Below are 16,819 nucleotides of genomic sequence, written 5' to 3'. Positions count from 1 at the left end.
TCTTTCTCCTATCTTAACGTCCCCTACGTATTTGCGCTATCCGTAGTCACTTTAACCTACCTTCCTCTACAATCTCAACACCCTCTCCGGATTTATTGAAATACTTTCGGGCGAAATTACGTAATTTAAAAATAATACCGTCTTCGCATAGAATTTATCCTTATTTAAATTCATATATAAATTACATGCGCGCAAATATTAAAAAACTTCTTTAATGTATTCATAATAATCTTTTTCATTCTTACTATAAATTATAATATTGTCGACGTAAACAATATAAATAGTATTAATTAAGCCCGCTAATACGTTATTAATATATGTTTGGAAAATAGTAAGAGTATTAGTTAATTTTATTAATATAATTAAAAATTCGTAGTACCTGTACTTTGTACGAAACGCTGTCTTTTCTTCATTTCCCTATTTAATCTGAACACAATAATATATATTCTTTAAATCTAATTTTATAAAGATTTTCGCTAACGACAACCGATCTAAAATCTCCTAAATAAAAAGCAACGCTATATAATTCTTCTTCGTTATTTTATTAAACGTATAGTAATCAATATATAATTTTAATTTAATTCCTTTCTTCGGAATAAAAATAATAAAGACCGTTACCAGACTAATAAATAGACGCATCCATCCCTTATATAACGCCTCTACTAACTATTCCTAGAGTATTTTTAATTCTTTTATATTAAACGTATAAATAAGGCCCTAGGGAATAGATTCTCCTTTAATTAAATTGATGTAATACTCTAAACTGTCGTACTATAGTAAAGGTATAACCGACGCTTCGAATATTTATCGAAATTCTTTATATTCTAAAATAATTATTGGCTCGGTAGTAACCGTTTCCTCCTCTTCGGGTTCGGTAATAAATAGCTTCGGAGCTACTAATTTTAATAAAGATTCTAACGGCGGGTACATTCCGTTCAATACAATTCTAAAATTTTTAAAAGGTATATTTAGAAATATATTGGTAAATATAAAAATAAGTATATAGGAAGAAATATTAAAGAAATTCAAAATATCTACTAAGGCTGAAATTTCTATACGTAAAAATAAAAGAATTTCGAAAGGGATAATCGAATATAGTATGGAGTTAAAATTATGAAAAGATTCTAATATTCTTTTCGGGTCTAATTAAGGATTAAATCCTAATATAAATTGTAGAGAAATATTATAGTTTCGTAAATATTTTTAGTCGGCTCTTTAATTATTTTTTAAATTTTATATTTCAATCTAAGACCGGAACCTCTTCCAACGCTAATTAATTTTGAAATTATATTTGTATAATTAGGGGTAACCGAAGATAATATTCATACTAATGGAATTAATAATTATAAATTTAATCCTTTTCTTCCGTTTAATACCATAAGAATTATATATTTTAAGAAAATAAGTAATTGAGCTATATATAAGAGTATATTAAAAAGAAAAATTAATAAGACGGTAATTTATAAATTCTATTTTAACGTCCGACGGGAGTAAATACCTTCTAATAAAATTCAATTCCGCGCTGGAATTTATTAAGCTATAAATTTTCCGCTAATTTCTATATATTCTTAGTAATAATTTTGTATTTAAATACAATTATAATATATTTATACTTCCTTTGGCCAAAGTAATTACAATCTTTACCGGTATTACAGGCTTAATATTCGCGCCTTAAATTAAAGTACTATAGAGAATAAAGTATTAATATAATATATAGCCTAATTTACTGCAATTATAATAAGTATATTTAATGTAGGAAAACGCCGAATATCTAAATTTACCCTATTCGTAGTAAATACTATACAATTTTACTACCTAATATTAGCTATACATATATCCAAACTAACTATAATAATAATAAATAATATTAAGGTTAATAAAAATAATAAGGAGAGGACGAAAGAAATCAATAGAATTAAGAATAAAGATAAGAATAGAAATAAGAATAAAAATAAAAAGAAAAGATGGAAAAATAAGTAAGGATATAATATTTAAAAGTATTAACGCTATATTATTAATTTTAAAATTTATAAACTCTTTAATCGCTCTATATACGCTACCGCTTTAATTAATATATTAATACCGTTCGTTAATAAAATGCTACTATATAAATATGGACGTAAATAATTAACTTATTATAAAATATGTAAATATTCCAGTTATTAGTAGGATAAATTAAATTCTTCGGTATAAAAACGGTCATAAAACGTGCGAACAGTCTCGGTAGTACTTTACTATATATACTCAAAATTAGTAAGGGCGGATCGTTTAATAATTTACATATTACCGCTATATTCCTTCTCCAAAAAAATATACAAGTCTTTTTAAATATGAATATTATAAATAAATTTATAATTAATTTTCTTTTTAAAGGCTATAATATATTTAATTTATATATCTTTCAAAACATTCTCCATATAATTAACGGCGAAAAAAAGGGGTATCCGGGGGTATTTAAAATATGAATTATTAATATCGAAAATAAAGTTACGCAATTAAGAAGAGTTTTCGCCGGTAAATTTAGAAATATTAAAGTTAAAATAATGTTTAAATAAAGTAATAAATTAAATTGGTTAAGTAAATATAAGAATAGTAGTTACTATAATTTAAGGAGTAATAATGGTAATAGGGAAGGTCGAAAAGCGTATTTAATTATAAAAGAAATAATTTTAATAGTAAAATTTAAAAAGAATAAAAAGGTAATTACCGAATTAATGTTATTCTAATAAATTTGCGAAACTATTTTAATTATTAAGAAATATATAGGATAGGAAGTAAATTAAAAGTATCTAAATAATTGCTATATGGAATTTAAAAAGCTTTTACTTCTATACTATAATATTATTCTCTAAATAATAAAAAGAACTATACGAAACGTACGAGGGGGTAAAGGAATAATTACCATCCGAATCATCATCGTCTATTTTTTTAATAATCGGTTAATAATATTAAAACAAAAGAGGAGGCTATTATTAAGGGCTATCGTCGGCTATAATAAGAAGAATAATAAATAATTCTTACGTACCGGAAATAAAAGGAAGGGGTTTTTCGGCGGTCCAAAAGACGGATCGTCTGCTACGTATTTATATCCTATCAGTAACGGTTCAATTCCTGTAGGAAGAGCTATTAATATATTAGGATTATAGAAGAAAGTAAATTAAAATACTTACGGATAGCGTAAGTACGTAGGGGACGTTAAGATAGGGGAAGGATTAAAAATATATTAATAGCTAACCACGATAATTCTAGAGGCGAATTCGACTGGCTATTTATATCGTTGTAAACTCTATCCTATAATAATTAAGTCCGCGACGGCTCCGAACCATTCCAACGCTATACTACAGCGCTATACTATACGAATATTAGCGCTCTTTAGTACTAGTATAGGTCCCTAGCGACCTGATAAAGAGATAATTAAATTTTCGTTTTAAGCGAACCTCTTAAATTACCAAGTATAATACTTTCTTAATTAAAATAAATAGAAACATTAAAGTTTAGAACTATTAATATTATAAAATATATTAAAGTCTCTTTATCTTCATTATGACCAATTCTATTATTATTTACTTTCGACGCCCTTATAGTATTAAAAAGCCCGTTAATAAAGAAGCTACGGAGGAATAAACGCGTAAAAAAAATAAATCGGTCGCGGACTTACTTTAATAACCTAAACTCCCTATCCTTAAACTAATTAACGAGCAATTCTACAAATGATTAATAGAGATAATTATTAACACAAAGCTTCTATATAATATCGTTGAAAATAATACTTTTAGAAGGTTATTAAAATTAATAAATAATAATATAATTAAAAGATTACTATTTAAATTATACTATATTTTAACTACTTAGATTTTAAATGAATATACTATTTATTTTAATAAATTAAAAGAGTACTTAACTAATATATATTTTAAAAAGCACCTCTCTTTCGATTTTTAAACTTCGCCAAATAGCCTCGCTATCCTTTCGATCTTTATTTATTACGTAAATTACTCCTATACCCTTAGAAATAATTGACTAAGTCTTTAGGAAGTATACAATAATTATAACGGCGAGAATATAGTGGCTACAATTCTTTAAATTATTAAAAAGTTCGAAATCCGCACTAACGACGTTAATTATTTTTAAAGCAACAATATTGACGCTAATAATCGTTGTATCTACTATATTTTTAAAGGACTCTTCCCTTCTCTTACTATTAATAATATCGAGTACGAAATTCCCTAGCGTCATTTACATTATTTTGATTACATTTTAAATTTCGGTGCGAAAGTAATTATAAAGGGAGGGCTTCCTCGTGCCCCCGACCCTAACAATCTATTTACCCATCTTTCTACTATTAAGGAAGATACTTTATTCCGGGGATAGAGGAGGGTTAGACCGGTTAGTCAATTATATAATACTATTTAATTTATTCAAAAAAGCCTATAACGCTACGCAAAATTAAAAAAATTATATATTTTAACTGTGGCAATACCTTTGACGAGGAAGTATAATTTTAATTAAGCGCTATTATTAATAATAATAACCTCTTCCCTAATATTAGCGTCGTCTTTAATAACGCAACGCACTAAAACTTTAATTATCGTATAATCCGTCGCACTTAAAAACTTCGAAAATATATTAATTATTATATTAGGGAAATTATTAAATATTTTAATCTATCTAAACAATTACCTAAAAACAACCAGCTTAGCACTAATAATTAAGCTATTTTTATAATTATTATAGAAGTAATAAAATAATTTAAAAATTTTACTAAAAAGTTCGAAACGAAAGCTCCTCTCTTTTTAATAATTATCTTTAACCTCTACTACCTTATTCAGAGACTCCGCTATATAAAGGTTAAATTTTGGGGAAATATTATATTGAAACCATTCGAAGGTCCTTAAATCCTAGAATTAAATATTTATATAACTACCCCTACCTCTATTCAACTTTAACGCGCTATTTGTATACGCACTCCCCTAAACTCCTCTTTTTAAATCAATTCTTCCTCTTAAATCTTTAATTCCTAACTACTTTAACCCGCTTCTTCTCGACCCGCCTTTTCTCTCCCCTCTTCTTTCCCCTCTTTTCAAACTACGTCCGCCTTTTCTCTAAATAATAATATCCCCGAAAACTACGCTAAAGACCTTACTAACGAAGGTATAGAAACTATTAATTATATTATTAATAAGGTCGTCGAAAAATTAAAGCAATATAGAAATAAAATAGAAGCGTACCCCGCGTACTAAATTACGTATATTTTATACCCTAACTACCGTAGGAAATAAGTTAATAAATAGCTTACTAATAAAGAATATGAAAATATACTAGTAAATTTCCAACTCATTTACAACATTAACTAAGCTAACCAACTCATTAAAAATCTATTAATTAATACTAGCAGTTAATAGGTTGAAATAATTAATAATAATTAGTTTATCAATTACGATTTCTACGATGCCCTCCCCTTATAATTAAAGAAGGAGGATAAATTATACTACTACTTTAACCAGAAAATATACGCTATTAATAATATATTAGGGTAATAGAAAATAAATTAAAATTTATACTCTCGATTATTATATATAATATTTAACTTCTACTCTATACTTTGTATAGTAAATAACTATAAACGCTCCTTTAGTAGTACCAAATTAACTATCGATAGCTAGAAATATAGCCTTACCACTAAATCTATTAATACTATTAAGAGCTTAAAGTTTTAACTACAGTCTAGCCTTATAGGGGATGCTTAATAAGGATAGACAATATATACGACGTCGTAACCGTCTCAAGGAAGGGATTTATAACTATTGGGAACTTTTGGGGGTTCTGGGAAGGTAGAAATCGTAAGAATTAGAGTACTTTTGAGCCCAACAACACCAAAAACGTGATTTCGAGTATTAAATATGGTCAAATAAATACAAATAAATATAAATCAAATCAAATATGGGGTCGTATTTAATTTGATTTGACTTATTGCCAGCGCTGTACCGGCCTTTGTGTGCGCACCTTCCTTGTTACCAAGGCTCATGGAAATTAGTTCATGCGTTGCATTCTCAGTTGCCTTCTTCCTTCCCAGTACATCAATCAGCCTTCTTTCTCTTTCACACACTTACGTGCTCAACGGTATGTAGGTAGGATTGGACTTGCGTTTTGTATTCCAAGACAAGGAAGAAAGAAGTGAAAAAAACGCAAAAAAAAAGAGAAGGAACTAGCCGAGCCCGGATTCGAACCGGGGACCTTACCGATACGTTACTCTACTGGGTCCGAGTTATAGCAGGTGGCAGCTCCATAGCGCGCTACAAGCCAGCGTCCTTAGCAGGGTTATGTGCCTGGCTACGGTACCGCCTACGGTACGTGTACGCCAACACCACACCGCTCGGCCATTGTTCCATTGTAGGTTAAAATACTACCAAGAGCACCTTCCTTTTATACCCCAAGCACACAGGGGCAATCATCCCAATGCTCGAGGGCCAGGTGTCACGTGTGCATGCAGCACTGCTGCCACCATCTGTACAGAGTTGAAGGGTCGCCAAAACACCCAGCATGGACAAACTGAAATATGTTGCCGAAGTCGCACCAGGCCCTTTGTTCCGTTGAAAAGGCCATAAGAAAACAACAACATACGTGGGAATAACTTCACGACGCATGGAGGAAGCTCAATCCGCCATAGTTCATAACCGAACATGTCTTTATTTCTCATTTGAAGGCATGCCGGACATCGATTCATGCGTCAAATATTGTACCAGAGCCGTTGTTTCCCGTCCTCGACTCCTTCACGATGCCTCCGGAGTGTACCTGCCGACATCGCCTCCCGACCCAGCCCACGACCCGGTGAACCCCTCGTTCGTCACAATCTCAGTTCCGTCCTCCAACCTCAACGTCGCCCACGTATCCTTCGAGCACAACCCAAATGCCTGAAGATTTGCTGGTGTCTTTTCTACCCAATGCATATATCGCTGGCACTGATACTGCCCCGCGCACCCTTGATATCCCGGCCCGCTGAAGAACGCCCACGAGGCACTGGCATAAGTCCGAATGTCGCTTCCCCCATTGACGTAGTTCGCAAATCCCATCCGACACCTCTTCTCGTTCTCCTGTCCCGCGCACCAGCTAAAGTCCGGATCGCCCCATCCCTCCACGTCTGGCGTCCACGGGTGCGGCACAACTTGCACCGCGTTGTCTCCCTGGTCGTAGTTGGTCTCGCTCTGCAACAGCGTCACTAACACGTTTGATGCCTTCCGCAGATTCAACTGGTACAGCCACCAGTGCTCCGATCCCAGCGCGTGCAGCCAGGTCCCCTTGGTCGCTTCGACGAGAACCCCGCCCTTTCCGGCAATGTTGCTCCCTCCCGGCGACAGCGGTTCTTCGGCGATGTGGTCGGCTACCCAGTTCCATACGTTTTCGAGATACACGGAGGACGTCGAAGCGAAATGGATACCCAGGAACGCGGCCTTGCACGGCTCGTCGGTCGTGGGGTTGACGCACTTGTCCGTTAACGCCTTCGCTCCCCGGGTTCCGCCGACCGTAACCAGTGAGTTCCAAATTGCCACGTCCCCTGGCTTCGCACCGGCGAGGTTGAACTGCACTATGATGGCTCCGGGAAGCACGTCCGATACGGTGAAACGCATGTCTTGGATATGAGCCGTGCCCACCTCGCCGGGGTTGCCAACCTTGATGATTGGTTGGGGACGAGCGCTGTCCTGGAAGAAGGAGCCGTAGCCAGTGATGGTTGCCCATGCTTCACCCACGATACGAGAGCCGGAGGGGACGAAAAGGGTCGAGTCGACGCGGTACTTGCCGAAGGGGAAGTAAGCGATCTTGTTCTGCCACACGGCGAGACGAAGGATGGCGTTGAGAGTGGAGGACTCGTCCCGGGTGTTGTCGCCGAAGACGAGGTGGCCTCCGTTTTGGAGAGGGTCCTTGACGTTGAGAAAGTCGCGGACACTGAGCTCGGCGTAATTCGGTGCTGGGAGGTAGGAATAACGGCCATCGGGTCCAGCGGTCAGTGTGGAAGGACGATTCAACTTCGCCGTTTCAATCGGCTCGTAGATTGGATTTCCGCCGACAGTGTTGCCGTATGAGAGCTGTGCTACGTACGGTCTGGTGGCCAGAACAAAGGTACTGGGTCCTTCGACCGTGTTCTTGCTTTTGCTGCCGATGACACGCAGGTTCTCGACAAGGTAGTTCGGCCAGTCCGTCGTCTTCAGGGTCGTACCGGAGTTGATGGATGTTGCATCGATCAGACCAATCCAAGGGTTGCCGGCGACGTGGTAGACGCCCATGCCACAGCCATCAAACGTTGGGTTGACGATGCTGATGGTGGCTCCACCGTCGATGAGCATTCCTACCGCGTTCTGGAAGAAGTAGATGCTCTTGAAGACGGCTTGCTGATGTCCGTTGTACCAGATACCGTTTTGCCCGTTTTCGATACGAACGTCCGAGACTCCGAGAGTTGAGCCGCGCCCGAGACGAATACCGCTGTGTCCCTTGCCACCGATTGCCGGCGCCATACGGATCTTGACATTCTGCAACTGGGCTCCCTGCGCAACGCCCCACCATAGTGCTGTAAAGGCTTGGCCTCCCGGGATGCTGGTGGTGTCGAGGATCAAGTTCTTCAAGGAGACAGCGAACGATAGTTCCCCGGAGATGCCAGTTGCGGGGTCTTGGCCAGAGATCAACGTTTGATCCCCGGAGAAGGTCGAAGACGCTTTGATGACGGGTGGCTAGGGGTTCACAACGCGGTCAGCATCTAGACTCTTCTACTCAAGTGGGAGAGGGCCATCGTCCTTACGTCTGTTGCGTCGCCCATCAGAATTGTGTCAGTGTTCATGCGAATGGTCTCGGAGATCTCGTATGTTCCCGGCGGTATGTACACGACCTAAAAAGCTCATCTGTCAGCATTCTTTCACCTTCATTCCCGACTGGGAGTCAGATGGATTGCTTACTCGTGGCTGGGAAGCAAACCATAGGCCGTGTCTCTTTGCACCGTTCGTCCCCGAGTTGATCGCTGCTTGGATACTCGCCCCATCGCCCGGTTTCACGGCTTTGAAGACCGCATAGTCTAAATCTCCGTCAAGGTCGGGAGCAAAGCCGCGGACGAGTCGAGTGTTGTGATCGATGTTTGAGTACCAGAACTTGGTCGGTCGGTTGGAAACACTTTGGGTGTTGGTCCAGTTCAGGGAGACTGAGGCGGAGATGTCCAGGGACGGGGCAGCAACCGCGCTGCTCCCAAAGAGAGCCACAGCGGCCAAGAATTGCTTGATCACCACCATCTCAAAGCTGTGGTGTTGCAGAAGCAAAGAGTGGCATTCCCCTCCGGACTTTTCGACCCACCAGCTGAACTACGATGGGAATTGGCAGATCTTATGCGAAATCGGCACTCACCGACTAGTTCGTCCCATGATGGAGATCGCATTGCAAACGCATGGAATTGCTCCTACATCCGATGAAATACCGATGTCCTTGTCGAAGACCAAGCCCACTGAGGCTCAATCCTGTGTTTGGTGATAGGCCAATGTCTTACCCGACACCCTGCCACCATGCATGGACTGAGTAATTGAACGTCCCATCACCTCCACATCGAAGATTGTCTTAGTGTTCTTGGGGGAATTGGTGCTGACTACAGTGGATTCAGCACAGGACTAGCTGCTGATCACAGCTGACAATACCGGGTTTCCTTAGCTGGAGGTTCCATCGTTTCACCATTTCGTCCAATCCGAGGGGGCCTCGCCGTCGGAAATGGCATTCCACAATCAGGCACCAGTATTTCCAACATTTCGACTCGCGCCACGAACTCGGTTTGGGAAACATTGGGTTGCAGTATTGATCGTAACCTGATCTCGGTATGCAAGCTGTCACCCCTGTCATTTTTGTACGCCTCCTCGCCCAGATAAGCTTAAGGTTAGTGCACGATTCATTTCTGTCGCTAAACTGGGAGTCTTTGGGGGTTCGGGTTCTCGTGCAACTGTGATGGTGTCACACGGCGGTGCACCTCTGCACGTTGCCAAGATACCGCTGTTGGCGGAAAAGGGGACGCCCCTGGATGTGAGTGGACCCATTTCCTCTGGTGTTTTCTAGCAAGCGCTGCAGGCGACAAGTGGTTGGTTAGCGATGTAAACAAACCCCTGAATGGTGGATACCGACGGGCTTGTGTGCATCTGCTCGGACAATGCGATTGCAATTGGGCCAAGCAAAGATCACTGGGAGTTGTCTTCAGGAACAAAGTCTCGACACAATTTCCAGCTTTATTCACATGGACCAGTGTCATCACCATGACGATTCTAAATTATGGCAGGACCACAACCTTTCAAGCAGCCTATTGACACCCCCCAGAACTACCATCACAGCCAAACATGCGAGACCATGGGGAGTCGCAATGCACATTGTCATTCAGAGCTCTCAATTGTCATGTCCGGTCTATGCTATCCACGGGAGGCTTTTCCCACTACCATCACCTCTGCCCAACGCCAATTCTTTGGACATCCACCACTATGGGGTGAAATCCTTAAAACCCATTTGCTGACATTCTGGTAAGTATCAGAGTACAGAAACGCATTGATGCATGGCAGCTCTTGTTACCCAAAACCCTCGGGTTCCCCAGCAAAGGAGTCAAATTCAGAACTTGGCAGAGTCCAAGATGGAAGTGACGGAGAGGGATCTCGACTCGGTATGTATATCACCGAAAATTACGGGCGTCCATTCCCGTGAAGCCGGGTCATGGCTCGCTTCTAGCACCGTTTTGCAAGTCACGAGGGTCATGGTTGCAGCATCAAGCCACCAGCAGTCTTGGCCCCCAGCCGCCCTGTCCCGGCCCCACGCCGCGCAAAAGCGGCCGGAAGTCCCACCTCCGCACTCTCCAATCTCCGGGATAAATACAGCGGCTCGTCCTCTCAACTCCTGGTTCTTAATATCTCCCGCTCACCTGCTCACCACTCAAAACCATGTGGAATATTTTTCCCTGAAGATCGCGTCTACACCTCAATATCCAGCCAATGTGTGCTACTCGTGCCCAGAATCGTTCTACCCCAATCACCACCACAACTGCCGGCAAACCATCACCTCATGTGCTCGACGCCCGCCAATGAGACGACTACGGCATTCTTGGCTCCTATGAAGCCGTCGGTGGCAGGACCCCGATGAGGGGGGGGGATTAATTGCCATGTTGATTGCATTGCGAGTTGATGCGCCCATCACGAATCCTCAACCGCTGCTTCACCTGCTATTGCTGGCATTACTCAACGACCAGAGTCCGGCCGAGAACCTCCGCCACTGTTCACCAAGTCGATATGGAATGTCGGAAAGATAACGAGGAACGGCTGGGCGACGGTAGGATGGACGCAGAGATCAACTCGGGGCCTTGCTTTGAAGGTCGTGCTAGACTTTGTAACCTGGTTGATCTCTCGCCTCTAGGATACTAACAATGGGATCTATACAGCAGTCCAACGAATCAGCCATCAAACTTCCCCGCCTCTCGGGTACAGACGCACTCCACGAAGCCTTCCCGAGCTTCCCCAGATTCCCCAGGCTCACTCATCTCGGAAGACTGCCGAGCCAAGCTATCCCTTAACGGTCCGGAGGTTGACCTCAATCAACTTGTGGAATGTCGATTGGTCACAGCGATGTAGATAAGTCAAGTTGCCAAGCCAAGTTCAAGCAATCAAGCAAATACAAGCAATCAAATCGGGCTGTCCCTCCAAGTCAATCAAGCAATTATAGACCGTCAATTTGATTGACCTTAATTGGCCGCCCGGCAGTATTATTTTTTGGTAATAAAAGTTGTCGATTTTGCCGGCGGTCTGGGCTTTGGAAGCGGTATTTGAGGTCAGGGTTAGGGTTCGCTATAGGCCCCACTATTCTTGGCAATTACTTGATCAATCAAGCAATCAATCAACTCAACTCGATTACTTGACCCACTCAATCAACCTCAAACCCTTGTTTGATTGAACTTGAGTTATCTACATCGCTGATTGGTCAACCAGTCCGGGATATGTGGGAAATCGGATAACGATTCCATGAAGTGTCGAGCATGTTTCCAGATCTGGCATGCCTCATCGGTTACAGGCTAAGAAGGTCGTGGCCAAATGGAGCGGCGAGTCTCTCCAGCAAAGAAAACGTATAAATGAGGGGATGCACCACCCAGGATTCGAACTTGGATCTACCGGTCACGCCATCCGCCTTCTTGACGACGTTCACACTACTACTGTTCTCTCCAGGCCATCATAATGAAGGCCTATCTCGAATACCTCGTTGCGGCTTTGCCCCTTCTCGGGCTCGCCACCGCCCAGCAAGTCGGCAAGCAGACGACGGAGACACACCCCAAGCTGGCATGGAAGAAGTGTACCGGCAAGGCCAACTGCAGCTCCGTCAGCGCCGAGGTCGTCATTGACTCCAACTGGCGCTGGCTCCACGACTCCAACGGCAAGAACTGCTACGACGGCAACAAGTGGACCAGCGCCTGCAGCAGCGCCACCGACTGCGCGTCCAAGTGCCAGCTTGATGGAGCTAACTACGGAACTACCTACGGAGCCTCGACCAGCGGTGATGCCCTCACCCTCAAGTTCGTCACCAAGCACGAGTACGGCACCAACATCGGCTCGCGCTTCTACCTCATGAATGGCGCATCCAAGTACCAGATGTTCACGCTCATGAACAACGAGTTTGCTTTCGATGTTGATCTGTCGACTGTCGAGTGCGGCTTGAACGCTGCTCTCTACTTTGTGGCTATGGAGGAGGACGGTGGTATGGCTAGCTACTCTAGCAACAAGGCTGGTGCTAAGTATGGTACTGGTGTAAGTACTTGTGAACCACATCCTGGGTGTGAAGATTGGGGCTGACAGATTTGATAGTACTGCGATGCACAATGCGCTCGTGATCTCAAGTTCGTTGGTGGCAAGGCCAATGTTGACGGTTGGGCTCCGTCCACGAACGATGCCAACGCTGGTGTCGGTCCTTACGGTGGTTGCTGCGCTGAGATTGACGTTTGGTGAGTTCCCTTATTATCACAATCAGAGATGTCCTTCGGGCTATTGCTGACCGAATGTCGAATGGAAACAGGGAGTCCAACGCACACTCGTTCGCCTTCACGCCGCACGCGTGCAAGACCAATAAGTACCACGTCTGCGAGAAGGACAACTGCGGCGGTACCTACTCCGAGGACCGCTTCGCCGGTCTTTGCGACGCCAACGGCTGCGACTACAACCCGTACCGCATGGGCAACACCGACTTCTACGGCAAGGGCAAGACCGTCGACACCAGCAAGAAGTTCACGTATGTCCCTTCCCCTCCCCTGTAACCCTTCATCCACTTACCCACATCACTAACAATCCCTTCCTACCAACAGCGTCGTCTCCCGCTTCGAGGAAAACAAGCTCACCCAATTCTTCGTCCAAAACGGCAAGAAGATCGAGATCCCCGGCCCCAAGTGGGACGGCATCCCGTCCGACAACGCCAACATCACGCCCGAGTTCTGCACCGCGCAGTTCAAGGTGTTCGGCGACCGCGACCGCTTCGCAGAGGTCGGCGGCTTCGCCCAGCTCAATTCGGCCCTGCGCATGCCGATGGTTCTCGTCATGTCCATCTGGGACGACCACTACGCTAACATGCTCTGGCTTGATTCCACCTACCCGCCTGAGAAGGAGGGCCAGCCTGGTGCTGCCCGTGGTGATTGTGCGCAGAGCTCGGGTGTCCCGGCGGAGGTGGAGAGTAACTATGGTAGCTCCAAGGTTATCTACTCGAACATTCGGTTTGGTCCTGTTGGGTCTACTGTTAATGTTTAAGTACATACGGATATCGGAGGGCTTGGAGGATTCCACTGGAAGCTAGGTATAAGGTATCTTGTGGTAAAGCGGATGGGCTAAAAGTTGGTGGTTGGATGCTCGGAACTCCGGGGAGAGCGAGGAGGGCGAAAAACTCAAGGGGATCGGATCTTCGATTCTGTTCCAACGCATGTCAATTATGCCCTTGCCGAATCCACATTCAACTGGTCTCTTTGTTTCTTTGCCCCTTGCCCTTGCCAACTCCCTATGACATGGTGCGTTGATGGATAGATGTTGGGCTTGGACTGTTGGCGCCAACCGCCCACCCGCCCGCCCGTTATAACCAACGACAGCTACAGGTACCGCCAAGCAAAGCACCTGTACATGACCGCCGCAGCGAAATGCGCCACGTAAAGAAGCCCTTTGTTCAGCGAGTCGGGATCAATTTTCCTTTCGGTAGGTCCGTGACATGTCGTTGGAAACATCGTTGGGGATGTCGGTCGTTGGGCGGATGGAGGGGAGGGTATCGTTGACTTAGATAGGTTGCTATCGTTTCCTCTGCCTTTAACGCAGGCAGTGCGTTAGCGGGGTATCCCAGTGGGCATTGCGGAGCTGCGGGGGTAAGGTAGGCAGCACGGTGTCAGCCATATTTGGCTTCTGAGTCTTACGTTGCGGGCAGGGAAACAAGATGTGCTGTACCGTGAGGCTTGTGTTTGTGCGAGTGCGATGACGGATTCAACGATGAAAGATTGCTAGGTTGCCAGAAAATGGGTTCGGTTGGTGAGTTGGGAGAAGAAAGGACGTTGAAAGTGGATAGATAGAACGCTGCCAGGGGTGCCGTGAGCGGGCGAGTGCAGAACATGTGGACCAGCAAAAGAAACTGATGCAGGTGGTTTGTGCACCAACATCAGAGAAGACATTTCCTTTGGTCGCAAAAAGGAGCGTGACACCAACCACCAAAGCATCCAGGTCACGCCCCGTTTCCTTACCCAAGAACTTTTCGTTGGCAAAAAGAAGAGAAGCAAAAAATGGAGGCGAGGGGTACGAAAAGTGCAAAAGATTTGGACGAGCTGGGAATCGAACCCAGGACCTTTCGCATGCTGGGAAACATGCTAAGCGAACGCTCTACCAACTGAGCCACACGCCCTGTGGAACCTTATTGGTTGTTGTTGGATACTTGTCGAACGTGGGCGTTATGAGGAAACATTGGGATCCGACGTCCTCTTGGCTGTGCATTCCCCCATGACGCCGAAGCCAGTCTCATGCAATTGGCGCAGAACACTTCGAACGAAATCACAATCTAGGAGGGCGGAAAGAATGAATCAAGGATTATATAAGGGTTTACAGATGTCTCGAAAGCGACGAAACCGGACTACAGGCGTCAACCATCTCCCTGCTCATGCACATCCAAAACTAGAACATCAAAGCTCTTCCTCCTCCACAGGTTCTTGATCCACATGTTCTTCCTTTAGGCCCTGATCGAGTGCCCTCTGAGCAGCGTTTTAGACCGCCAAAGTTAAGGTTTTAATATAGGTATTTTCTTTTTTTTCGCTCGCTAGCCCAGATCTAAAATTAGGTAGGTATAGCCAAGCTTTTGTAACGCTACTTACTTTAGTCGATAAGGTACCGATTAATATAAGTATTTATACTTTCTTAATAAGGAATAGATGCTTAGACTCTGTAACGTTCGTAGTATTAAGATCCTTATATTCTGCCGTCGCTAGAATTCTCGTAAAATGTGCGTTTTCGTATTTGAATAAAAGGTATAGTTGTTAAAGTATAAATAATTTAATAAAATGCGGCTTTACTATAGTGCGGGGTAGTTTGATTTAGGGATTTTAATATTATAAATAGTATATTGCTATTAATACTATATAAATTAAGTATTCTATTTAATTTAACGACGTTGATATAGACCCAGGTAGAGTTAATTATATAGTTTTTACTTTTATTATTATTTTTATACTTCGTATTATCCTTCGAAAAGACTTTACTTCAGTTTATAGCGACGATTCTAGATTACTAGTAGTATAAAAGGTTATACGTACCCTATTATATAATTTAGACCGTTAATTCGAGGACCTCTTTCGAATAAATAAAGAAATATTTAGTACTTTAATTGTTTAATTACATAATAATATTAATTTAGAATACGGTAAATATTATATTATTAATTAGAAGGTTATATTTATATTCTACGTAATAGTTTATGGAGCCGTTTACAGAATTACCGCGTACTTTTTTAAAATTAATTAGAATTCTATATTTTTAATTATTAACGACCTTTTACCCTAGTTAGTAAAATTTTATTAGGCGCTTATTCGATTATTAGACGATAATTTCCTTAATCTTATTATTGAGTTCGATCCTAAATTAAACGCTTTTAATAATTATATTAGCGCTATCGATACAACCTATATTACAGCTTATATTAAGAAAAATCATTAATTTTATTAACGTAATTATAAGGGTATTACTATTTAGAACGTTTTTACTATTATTGGTTTCGATTATTTCTTTTATTGCGTTTTAACCAGTATACAAGGTTCGATTAATGATATATTTTTTATAGTCTATATTTTTAGTTAATTATTTCGTATCCTTGGTAACCGATATTACGTTATAGATGCGGGGTTTAATATTCGCTAGGGAATTATTATACCTTTTCTAATTATTAAATATTATTTCGAAGATTAGAAAAATACGGATATATCTTTTAGAAATTACTAAAGAATTATATAATTTATATTATACCTATATACGTATAATTATTAAATAAGTCTTTAGGTATTTAAAGCGGTATTAGCGTATTATTTACATTATTCTACCTAAATATATTTTATTAAAGTAGGTTTCGTTTCTATATATAGTAATTAGTCTCTATAATTTTATTTTGAGGTATACGTTGGACGAAAATATTTTTACAGCGGCGGACTTTATATTAATAGAAAAAGCGAAAGAGAGGGCGGTTAGTTTAGAAAATAAATGACCCCATAAAATACACTATAAAGTAATGGGGTTAATATTTAATAATTGGATTACTTGGAAGCAAAGTCGTAAAATAATAT

The 16,819-nt window shown here is 41.5% G+C and overlaps 3 protein-coding genes and 1 non-coding gene across 4 annotated transcripts; 2 read left to right on the top strand and 2 right to left on the bottom strand.

The window, feature by feature from the left end:
* Nucleotides 1-6,770: 6,770 nt before the first annotated feature.
* Nucleotides 6,771-9,269, bottom strand: B0H65DRAFT_428647 (pectin lyase fold/virulence factor; the record flags this gene model as incomplete). The annotated part of the gene is made up of 3 exons (XM_062824775.1): nucleotides 6,771-8,720; nucleotides 8,753-8,875; nucleotides 8,943-9,269. 3 exons carry the CDS (start codon nucleotides 9,267-9,269, stop codon nucleotides 6,771-6,773), a joined length of 2,400 nt encoding a protein of 799 aa, XP_062681015.1.
* A 1,015-nt stretch (nucleotides 9,270-10,284) lies between these two features.
* B0H65DRAFT_443966 (uncharacterized protein) lies at nucleotides 10,285-11,136 on the top strand (the record flags this gene model as incomplete). Its single annotated transcript, XM_062825659.1, has 2 exons — nucleotides 10,285-10,526; nucleotides 10,743-11,136. 2 exons carry the CDS (start codon nucleotides 10,285-10,287, stop codon nucleotides 11,134-11,136), a joined length of 636 nt encoding a protein of 211 aa, XP_062681014.1.
* A 791-nt stretch (nucleotides 11,137-11,927) lies between these two features.
* Nucleotides 11,928-14,063, top strand: B0H65DRAFT_496927 (putative cellulose 1, 4-beta-cellobiosidase). Its single transcript, XM_062827800.1, has 4 exons — nucleotides 11,928-12,785; nucleotides 12,843-12,979; nucleotides 13,051-13,263; nucleotides 13,337-14,063. Exons 1-4 carry the CDS (start codon nucleotides 12,219-12,221, stop codon nucleotides 13,770-13,772), a joined length of 1,353 nt encoding a protein of 450 aa, XP_062681013.1. The 5' UTR covers nucleotides 11,928-12,218; the 3' UTR covers nucleotides 13,773-14,063.
* Nucleotides 14,064-14,813: 750 nt separating this feature from the next.
* Nucleotides 14,814-14,898, bottom strand: B0H65DRAFT_t307. Its single transcript has one exon. It is a non-coding gene; the product is annotated as a tRNA-Ala (tRNA).
* Between the last annotated feature and the right edge of the window lie 1,921 nt (nucleotides 14,899-16,819).

The sequence above is a fragment of the Neurospora tetraspora genome, assembly GCF_033439725.1.
Source record: "Neurospora tetraspora strain CBS 560.94 chromosome Unknown B0H65scaffold_5, whole genome shotgun sequence".
Taxonomy (NCBI): domain Eukaryota; kingdom Fungi; phylum Ascomycota; class Sordariomycetes; order Sordariales; family Sordariaceae; genus Neurospora; species Neurospora tetraspora.
This window is presented reverse-complemented; position numbering and strand designations above follow the sequence as displayed.

Excerpts from the sequence above, each read along its gene's own strand:
- B0H65DRAFT_496927 (XM_062827800.1), top strand. The coding sequence starts at position 12,219 with ATGAAGGCCTATCTCGAATACCTCGTTGCGGCTTTGCCCCTTCTCGGG. Across the intron at positions 12,786-12,842 it reads GTGCTAAGTATGGTACTGGT|TACTGCGATGCACAATGCGC; the intron begins GTAAGTACTTGT and ends CAGATTTGATAG. Across the intron at positions 13,264-13,336 it reads GACACCAGCAAGAAGTTCAC|CGTCGTCTCCCGCTTCGAGG; the intron begins GTATGTCCCTTC and ends TCCTACCAACAG.